At 37.8% G+C, this 10,881-nt stretch overlaps 1 protein-coding gene across 2 annotated transcripts in view; it reads left to right on the forward strand.

Moving 5' to 3' along the window:
• Jhy (junctional cadherin complex regulator) overlaps positions 1-9,095 on the forward strand; it is a 62,357-nt gene extending 53,262 nt beyond the window's left edge. For both annotated transcript variants that reach the window (XM_010618039.3, XM_010618040.3), the window contains exons 7-9: positions 5,514-5,594; positions 6,349-6,477; positions 8,619-9,095. In XM_010618039.3, coding sequence (XP_010616341.1) covers positions 5,514-5,594; positions 6,349-6,477; positions 8,619-8,816 — 408 coding nt within the window. In that variant the 3' untranslated portion in view covers positions 8,817-9,095. The remainder of the gene's footprint in view (positions 1-5,513; positions 5,595-6,348; positions 6,478-8,618) is intronic.
• Positions 9,096-10,881: the final 1,786 nt, after the last annotated feature.

Genomic DNA, 10,881 nt, shown 5'->3' on the forward strand with positions numbered 1-10,881 from the left:
GGCAGGTGGTGGTACCACTGAGCTAAATCCTGGTACCACTTAGCTAAATCCCGGCCCCTAAAAGTACACACTTTGAAACTCAGTTCTCAGCCAGCAGGATTTACTGGAAGTCACAGACTAGGTCATTCCTAAACCCTCAGTTTGTGTCACCTAGTATCTCTGTGACTTGGGCAAGTGATTAATTTATTTAGATTTGTTGGGAGATTAAATGAAATAATGTGCTGAAACCTTAGCTTATTCCCTAACAAAGAATAGACATCAACTAAATGTTAATTTCCTTTTCCTTCTTCCTTAGTAATTTGAATTCATGTTTTACTGAAGAAAAAAATAGAGGAAAGTGCCCTGGAGACAGTGTGTCACCTTAAATCTAAGAGCATGGGAGGGAAGGGAAGAGGAAAGAGAATTTCCACTTACTACCTCTCAAGCTGTCTTTCCAACTGGGAAAATCCCTCCCTTCCTGCTTTTGGTCAGGAATGTCACATCCATATGTATCCATTTTCTCAGCCCAGTGCCTTCAACCTACATCTGACAAATGCACAGAAGCACTCTTTGTCCTTTAAGCTATTCCAGAAGCTAAAACGACTTAGAACCAAGCTATTTATGTAAGACAGCAGGTAGCCGGGGCACCAGACAGAGGGAATCATTATCCAGGTCATGCCCATTTGCTAGTCACATCAAATCTGGTGGTTTCCAGGGGAATCGCCCTGAATCACATTAAAAATTTGAGGATTTGTAAAGGTAATAGGCCCAACTCCCTTTCCTCTTTGGGCAGTTCTGTTATGACTGATTTATGAATACCAGGCATTGTCCATGCCATTAAGCCCAGACATCAGGCAGTAAGAGATTAACATAGTGCAAGGTGACAAGCAATACAAAAATACATTTGTGTCCCAGCCCACTACAGAATAACTGGTTAGGGAGATTTGTGGCAGCTGAATGTCAAGCAGCAGTAATTAACTCATGTGTTTGTTATCACAGACAACCTGCGTATTGCTGCTTGACTGCTTGTAAGAAGAGGTTTATTTGGATTAAGTTTAGCAACCACAGAGCAAATTTCCTTCACTTGCTGTTCCTGAGAATTTGAGGCATTGTTTATTGTCCTGCTTTTCAGTAACTTTCTCACACTTACACATCCGAGGAATTTTTTTCAATAGCTCTGCAGTGTGCCCCAGCAGGGTACAACATTTCAGAGTAAAACAGGTCCTCGTGAAGAGTTAATGTCATATTCATTTCAGGCACACTCTGCTCCAAGTTTATAATAAAAATCACTCATCTGGCTGGAGAAGAGTTGTGATTAGTTACTGGTAGAAACAGTCCATCAGGAAAATTATTTGCCATTGTTTTCTGAAGCCAACTGTGAACACTGGATCAGAGGGGCTGTCGGGCCCTAACAGCCTACAAACAGTGCCACATTCAGTGGATGTCAGCTTATGTATGTTTATGCAAAGTCGCGCAGTGGATCCAGTTGGGGAACTTGTTGAGAGTGTGCCTCTGTTTTCCAACTTGTTCCCCCTGTGTTCACAGACTTAACGGCACTGCCGATGATGATTTTTTCTATTATTGCTATTACTTTGGCATTGTACTACTCTTACCTTTTAGTCTTAGAAAAGCCAATGAGAGGTAAATCAAAGTAAATTTGGGGGATTATTTTACTATAAAGGACTGTTGGAGAGACAGAAAGTAGATTAGTGGTTGCCTAGGGCTGGAAGGGGAGAAGGAAGGTTTTTTTCTGGGGAGGGAGTGATGAAAATGTTCTAAAATTGGATTGTGGTGGTGTTTACATAACATGGTGAGTGTACTTAAAGTTACTGAACTGTACGACTTCAAATGACTAAATTTTGTGGTATGTGAATTCTTTCTGAATAAAGCTGTTTAAAAGACTTTAGATGGAGAGAGATCAAACAGAAGTGCACTGCTTAGAACTAGTTCGAGATTACTTGTGCCAAACTTCAGCAAATCCAGGATTTTCATTTCCAGTCACCCAGAACAAACTGTGTTAGGAGCCACCACTATCCCTTGCTGTAGTCACCTCATCCTGTAAAGGGATCAGCAGCACTTGGGGATGGCCCTGTTGGGCCACATGCTCTCCCTTCATTTTGATGTGCAATGCCAGACCCTTGGCTCTGTTTTTCTGTGCTAAGCTAGATGTTTATTTGAGGTGATAGTAAGAACTGTGGCTGGAGATCAATGAGCAATTATTCATGCTTCACAATGTGTCTTTTGTGAGTCAGTGGAATGATTAAAAGTTAAGCTGCTTCAGACTAGGGATGAGATTTCTGGGCACTGATCATTTCTTTCTCATCATCTTTGGACAAATTGAATTTATGACTTGGATATGAGTAGGGTTTTATTTCCTTCCTTTTTATTATTGGTTTACTCTAGCAAATAAATAGTAATTTAGTGATTGCAAAACAGTGTCACAGATGGCATATGTATGAAAAATGACAAATTTGCAATTGCAAGTGTAAGTTGTAAGTTCACTTACCTATTAAAAATTACTAAAGTTTTTAAAAATGTGACAGTACCATGAAATTGGGGTTTAGACAAAAGAGCAATCTTATTGCTCCACTGCTAGTAGAAATATACCTGATAAATGTGTTCATTTGGTCTCAATAATTACATTTCTATTAACATCTCAAAGGACTAATCACAGTAGCCCATAAACAATGTTATTCAGGGTGTTGTAAATAGTGAACATGTAGAGAAAGACCAAAACAATTTAACTGTAATTAGACAATAGTACATTATGCCTTAAAATCATATTTTTTAAATCTTCAGCAAAATAGATTGCAATGATAAAGGCTTAAAGAAAAAAATAATTTTTTAGTGTGTGATTATATAAAAGTATAAACAGACACACTAGACAAGAAGTAGCCATAGCACTTCTGCTTGGTTGTAACTTTTGGGGTCTTGTTTGTTTGTTTGTTTTTTGAGACAGGGTCTTGCTGTGAAGTCCAGGCTGGCTTCAAACTCATAATCCTCCTGCCTCAGCCTCCCAAGTATGTGCACCACCACAGCCACCTAACTTCTGTTTTCTTACAGGAGAGTTATTATTGACAATGATTTTAGTCCAAAGGATTCCTTAAACTAGAATTCTCTTCTCTCACTTTGTAGAATTAGTTGCACTGAAAGACTTGACCGTGAGTGTTTAACACCGAATAGGGCAAATTCTGTTTATAGAACTTTTAATCCTTATAGTAGAGAACTATTGCCTCTGTGGCATGTTATTTTCACCCTTTTGTATTGTGACAATGAAGCAATGAAATGTTAAGAATAATGCATTAGCAGCAAGTAACAGAATTACCAGGAATTTCAAAAATATGAGTTCAGTCTTCTTTCATACAGCTAATGTAAAATTAGGTGACTGTTAGCACTGGGGTTTGCATAGCTCAAAACATCAGAGCCAAGATTTGTGTTCTTCCCCTATGGTTTCTCTCCTGTCTGCAGGATAGCCACTTCAGCTCCGTGAATTGCATCCTCTCTCATGGAAAGGAAGAAAGGACAGGGAGGGGCCATGTCAGCCTGAACAAGAGTTTTCCAAAGCTCACTGTGTACCATGCAGATGTTCACTCGCTGTGGGGAGGACAGGGCAAGGAGTGCAGTCAGCCCTTCTTACCCACGGGTTCTGCATCTGTGGATTCAACCAACTGCCAATTGAAACTAAAAAAACAAGGCAAAACAAATGTGTACTGAACAGAAAGACTGCTTTCTTGTCATTATTTCCTAAATAATAACAATACAGAACTCTTTCCATAGCATTTACATTGCATTAGGCATTATAAATAGTCGAGAGATGAGTCAAAATATACAGGAGGATGTGGGTAGGTTATATGCAAATACTACACTGTTTTATATAAGGGACTTAAGCATTCTTGTATTTCAGTACCTGTGAGTGTCCTGGAAGCAGACTCTTATTATCCAAGGAATGACTGTAGAGGGCTTTTGAACCTTACAGTGGGAGAGTTCATTGGCATGATGTGTTGGTAGTCACCACTGTGAGAACACATTCTTGTAATGGTTGGCACAATGTATATACATCAATTCATTCTTAAGCTTATGGAGGTACATGGAATTCCATCAAATATGAAATGTTCCCTTTATCTGGACTATCTCTATCAAATTCTATCTTAAGGGTTCACTAGATATACTGTCTATTGAACTTAACAAAATAATTAAGAGGAGCTTTGTAAACCTATGAAAATGCTGTGCCTCGACCTTCACATCCAGACTAGGACAATCAGAGTTAGTACAGAATGGCTGCTTCTTCGGCAAGATTGTTTTTCTCCACTCTGCTCAGCTTCTACGTGCCCTAAGATAACCACTGTCATACAGATCATCTCTTTGGAATTGTCTTTCCTACTCCTTCCCTCCCAGAAAAATAAACCAAGTTAGTTAATGAACGGAAAAACAAAAGTATTTAGTTTCCTAAGGAACAAGCCTAAATTTCAGTTTTGATGTCAAAAGCTACAGTTTGTTAGCTGTCTTTATCCTATGGGCAGGAGAGCATCAGGGTTTTTCCTACCTACTCTTATCCTCAAGTGCCATGATCTGATAATTAAATTGGCTCACTCTGTTGCTCTGGCCTTTTATTTGTGCAATACTGATAAGAGTTTAAATATAAAATTCTGTGTGCCCTTCAAAATATTAAAAACATCACACCAACCAAACAATGAATTTCTCAGTGGGTCTTGCCCTTTAAGTTTTAGGAATGAATTATAGTTGTTTTTTCCTTAAAATTATCTTCTCTTCCCCAACAATCAATAGCAGAGTTACCTTGGTGCCTCTGATGGGCGACAATGTAAATTCATTGGACAAGTGCCGTCTTTTTGAAGTTATGTGCTTATTTGATGGACTTGCATTGTCTCTTCCAGGGAAAACATATGATTTAGCAACCTGCCCAAGACTAGACATCATAGGAACAGCATCAGTGATAAAGTGGTAATGTGTATGTTATGTTAAAAATACTAATAACAGCCATCTGGGTGAGGCACACCTGTATTTCCTGTACTCAGAAGGCTGAGGCAGGAGGATCACTGTGAGTTCGAGACCAGCCTGGGCTACATAGTGATTTCCAGGTCAGTCTCAACTACATAGTGAGACCCTGTCTCAAAAAACAAAAACAATCAAACAAGTAATAACAATACAGCACATTACTAGCTTGAAATTTATCAACTATACAGTGAGACCCTGTCTCAAAAAACAAAAACAATCAAACAAGTAATAACAATACAGCACATTACTAGCTTGAAATTTTTATTTCTAATTTTCAGAATTTCAGTTTCCTTTATTGCAGAAATTTGAAAGTCAAAACATGTTAGCTAGTCAGCTACACATAATCAAAGACTATCAGCAGTAGCTACCATCAAAATGGAAGAACTGTGAGGATATGCTCCCACTCTCACCGTCCAAACTGGTTTTCATTCACCATATTCCTTCTTCCCTTATGCAGCTATGTTTGAGGGGGGAGGGACACAAGTCCTTAAAAGAAACTGTTTCTTTTTTTGTATTTTCAGAGTACCAAGCTGAAAGGCTATCAAAAAAGAGACGTGAGGCTCGGAGGCCTGGGTCCTGACTTTGAGTCCATCAGAGACAAAGTGAGTGAGATGCGCAGAAACAGTGCTTTCAGGCTTGAACTGGCCCATCTGCCCTTGAGCAAAACTATTCAGCGGTGCTCCCCCAAACCAAGCCCAATGCAGATGTCTCACAATGAACGGAGATCCTTGGAAATAGCCCAGCCACTCTTTTTACTGCAAAATAAAAATATTAGCCAGTGTTGTTTTAGGCACCACCCTTCAGTTATCTTTGAAGGTCTGCGTGGAAAAGTGGGACATGTGCGCCTGAGAAGGGGACGCGTATGTTTTGTGGGCATTGGTCTTTCCTGAAAGAGTAGTCTTGATAATTTTGAAGAGTGGCTGCAGAGAAGACACTTAGGCCTGAGTTCCCCAACCCCCAAGAAGTGCATCCACTTCTCTTTTCTCCTGTGAAAGGAGATCTTCATTTAATGTGTTTTAACTGCAGTTGCACTCAGGCATAAAAAGAGAGTATAGTTTAAAGTTGGAAGCAAAAATGAAAATAAATTGGGTAAATGCAACAAAGAAGGGGCTGAAGTGATTCGCCACTGTTAAGAGAGTACTGGGTGCGCTGTTTGCAGTGATGTCCTCATCACAGAGCAACTCGAGGAGAAATACTAACTTAACCAGTTCACTGCTGTCACCTTACACATGGTGATCCACTTCTCCTGGGCGGCTGACACAATGCCTGGCTCCCAGAAAGTAGTGTCACTGTAAACAGAGATCAGAGAGAGCTAGAAGGACCTGTGATTCATTATAACTTTGCTTCTCTGAACAGATGCAAAAGTTAAAACAGCAGAAAGAATATGCAAAACAAGTTAAAGAGTACAACATGAAGACACTCTCCAGTCCATCCAAACCACAACCAGCAAAAACTGAAAATAAACCAGTCATTCCTCGGCAGAAGGTAAGAAATTTTCATGAAGGCATTTTTAAAATCAGAATCAAAGGGAAATTCTCGTTACTTCTTAATTTTAAAATATTGCCCACATGTTTAGAACCTAGGAAATGTTTTAGTAACTGTCATTCCTCCAACTACCTGTCACCCACAGATATCCGTATAACCACAGCAAGCATACACAATGCCATAAAATTAGACTTTTTATTTTCTTGAAATTCATTATTTCCACATCATTTCTTCCAAGGACACTATTTTAAGTTTGCCACACATGAAAAGTAACTGGGAAGGTGATTTCTTAGAAGAAAATAGCAATCCTGATTGACTGTCAATTCACTCTCTATCATGAGTAGGTTTCAAGGAGATTAGTGCCTTGTTGTTTAATGTCAAAGAAAAGCCTTCCTTGTTTCTTTCAAGTTCATTCCCCTATGGTTTTTCCATAGAGATTGTAATACATGTTTTTCTCTAGCAAGGAGAAATGATTCCAAGAAATACCAAACGTTCTCCCACTCAGATGTCATCCAACTAAGGGCCGCGATGGAATAATGTGTGTACAATAGAGTCGCAGAGCTTTGCTGTGCAAGTCTCTGCCTCCATTGATCTAGACGACCCCAGTAAGGATATGGGATCCTTTGGTGCCTTCAGGGATGTGTACTTCATGTTCTCTTTCAGAGACCATCATATTTTCTATTTATTGCCTTTGTCCTATCGCTTCTCGGCCTTTTGGCTAAGATCAAGTGTATTGCCTTTGTCCTCAGACCTTCAGGACCTCAATTCTCTGATTGAGTTTCTGTGGTGCCACTTTTTCTTTTTTTCTCCAATCCATTATACTTCCATGAAAAGCTTCAAGACCACAAGTCTATAATTAGAAGCTCCTATAGATTTCACCTGTACACAATGAGATAATTGGGACTTTTTTCCTATGTTTTACAATTTGTCCCCTTCTAGGACCTAAATATGCTATCCTTTCTCATCTCAGCTGTAAGTAAACTCTTTATTTCCTTCTTTCTTTCTTTCTTTCTTTTTTTGGGGTGGGGGGCAGGGATTGAACTCATACACTTGCCAGGCAGGCACTGTGCTGCTGAGCTAAATCCCTGACCTAAGTAAACTCATTAAAATATAAAACTGATATAAAAAGATTTAGAAATAATACTAGGTGATCTCTTTCCTCCTCCTCCTCCTCCTTCTCCTGCTTCTTCTCTGTCTCTCTCTCCTCTCTCCCTCCCTCCATCTCTCCTTACCTCTATCCCTCTCTCCTGTGTGTGCATGTGTGTGTGTGTGTGTGTGTGTGTGTGTGTGTTTGTATGTGATGCTACAGATCAAACCTAGGGCCTTGCACATGCTAAGCAACCACTCTGCACTGAGCTACACCCCAGCCCTAGTAATTTCATTTTTATCATGCCTTTAAGAACTGATAAAAAAAATTCTCTAGGTTTCTATTGATGCACTAAACAAAAACAAAACAAAAAAAAAAAGAATTCAGCCTTTCATACTTTCTAGAGTTCTAAGAGTCTACAAACCAGAATGGTTAGTATAATAAAGGAGGCTCAATTTTACATCACCACAGTGATACCTTTTGTCTCAAAGTATGACATCCTCTTTGGGTAGCAAGTTCTATTAACTCCCTAGTAGAAGTTTGATTTTAATAAAGCTGCAAGAAAATAAGTATATCAAACACACAAGAAATCTGTTTTTTTAATATATGGTAAAATTTCAGTTTTATGAAGAAAATATCCACGAGATGCAACAGCTGTAAGCATCATTCTCCAAGTCTTTTCCTTTCTACAACATAGTGCTTTGTGGCTAAGTTAATAAAGCGGCAAGAAAATGTGTATATCAAACACATAAGAAATCTATTTTTAAATATGTGGCAAAATTTCACTTTTATGAAGAAAATAGCCAAGGGATACACAGCTGTATACATCGTTCCCCAAGTCTTTTCCTCCCTACAACATAGTGCTTTGTAGCTAATTTATTTTGCTTAAACTGGGTGTTACATTGCATTATTTGCACTTTCTGTTTGATCTCCATTTCTACTCATGTTGTAGCAATCGATGTCTCCATTTGTATTGTAAATAAACATACAGACTAGCTTTAAGGAATCTAGGGCTTGCTTTCTATTTTAAATAAAATTTTATCTCTGTTTCTAGGCTTTAGAATATTCCAAGACCATCCCCAAACCAAAACAATCAAATCTGACTGATCAAGCAACAAAGAAGAAAAAAAATCCAACCTTTAATGGGAAAGAAGAAAGTTTACCTGAAATCTCCCTACTAGAGATACTGCAGAGCAGACACGAGAGGGAAAGACAGGCTGTGGCTGCTTTCAAAGTTCTTCATATTGTCTAGATAGCACTCCAAGAACAGACATGCAGAAAAGAAACTCCAACCAACTTGTCTGCATTGTGAATGATAAGCTGGTACCGTCAGTCAAGCACTGTGCACAGGATTTAATAGAGGCTGTCAGACTATGGTGCCATTCTTCACCTTCTAGCAAGAAAATATTTTTAGTGACTTATTTTCAAATCAGTTAGAATTTTGGGCTGATAAATAACTAGAGAATAAAACCTTTAGTTTCTTATTGGGTCTTTTGATTTCTTAAACTATCTGTGCCTGTCTTTAGCAAACAAAATCCTTGAAGTTACCCAAAAATAAATATAAACACTTTAGATTCTCTTAAAATGAACTCAGCTGTACTCATCAGTGAATTTTGAGAACATTTCAAAAGTATTACTCAAATATCCAAGTTTACCAAAGGATTTGTTTGTAAAATTTAAAAAGATTAGGGCCAGGGATTTAGCTCAGTGGTTCCGGAGCCTGCCTCGCAAGCACGAGGGCCTGAGTTCGATCCCCGGTACCAAGAAAAAAAAAACAAGAATATAAAAAAGATTGAAGGTTCATGTAGATGTATCTACTAAAATAGAACAAATCCCATTATCATTCACAGTGTCAAAATATAGTTATAAATCCCCAACAAGTTCAGAAATGCCCAATTTAGGCAACTCTGAGAAATACACTCTATCAAAGACAACTATACAAATTTACTAGGCATCTTACCATCACAAATATTTTAAAATGTTGTCAAATGTAAGCTTGCACACAAAAAGTAATATTAGATAAAGCAGAAGTATTCTACAGTTTACCACTGAATTTGATATTAATAAATATCTCATTTTTATCTTTTGATGCATCATAAAAATTCCCAGTCTTGAAATAACTACTAAATATACTTAATTTTCTACTTCCTTCACTATATTTGGTGGGCATTGCATTCTTAGGTGAATATATCCAGAAATGTATAATTTTAACGCCAATTTATGGCAGATCTGTTTACCCAGCTTTGAAAATTCAAAATTCTATGTTGTATATTTTACATATATAATGATATATAATATAAAGGCTGTCTATAGTAACTTTCTTTTGAAACTAGAAGCAGTTTAGAATTGAGAGTGGGAAAATAACAAATAACTGAAGATTACAAGAAAACTGGTAAATCATGCTTCAGTGGTTTTTGGAAAATAATATATGAGGAGTTAGTACCACAAAATCACAACCCAAACTACTTTAAAATGTATTTTTGTCAGAGGTTCCTTCAGGATACATGGTGAAAACATTTCTAGAAACATTGATTTTTTTTTTTCCTAGATGGCTTTAAATTTAACTGTGGAAGATCAAAAGAATGCATATAGAGACATTCCCATATTTTTATACTTAAACTGAGTAAAATTTAAAAATGTTTCATTTCTATTAGAGTAAAAGAATTTAAAGCTTGAAAAAAATTTATCTTGTTCAACTGCCAACTTTTCAATAGAGAAAATAGGGGCCAAGGAAAGGTAAGTGACTCTCACGTCCTTCTGTTCTGCTCAGGGGAATGGGAGAGTAGCCAAGTCTCAATCTCCAGTCTCTCCACACCCAGAACAGTGCTGTTGGGTTCTTTGTCTGTAGAAAGAGGATGTTTGTGTTTCTCAGTGAGGGCAAGGAGCACATAGTTGCTATGAATTTCAAACTGGGCCTGAATTTCCTTAAGTTCAGTTTTTAGAACTATGCCTTACTGTGTACCTGATGATTTTTTAAATGTATAATCTGGCAAATTTTCTTATCAACATTGGTAAAGTTGTAATACACATAGAAAGCAACTCAAACTTTGATGCTGACTAAGACATTTGAAACATTTCTAAAACTTTCCATCACCATTTTTCTGATAGTTTGCCCTTGGGCCCATGGTTAAATCCTTCCAACATTTTATATATCTTGTCAAAACCAACACTTAGCTGAAGCAGGTCAAGTGATTTAGTTAATGTCAAACCACACTTTTGCAAGCTCTTTGTCCCCAAAGCCAGTTTTCACCAATCCAAAACAGAAGACTACTGAACTTCAGAATTCTTTTTTTTTTTTTTTTTTTTTTTTTTTTTTT

The sequence above is a fragment of the Fukomys damarensis genome, unplaced genomic scaffold (assembly GCF_012274545.1).
Source record: "Fukomys damarensis isolate Sample0158 unplaced genomic scaffold, DMR_v1.0_HiC HiC_scaffold_16, whole genome shotgun sequence".
Lineage (NCBI taxonomy): Eukaryota > Metazoa > Chordata > Mammalia > Rodentia > Bathyergidae > Fukomys > Fukomys damarensis.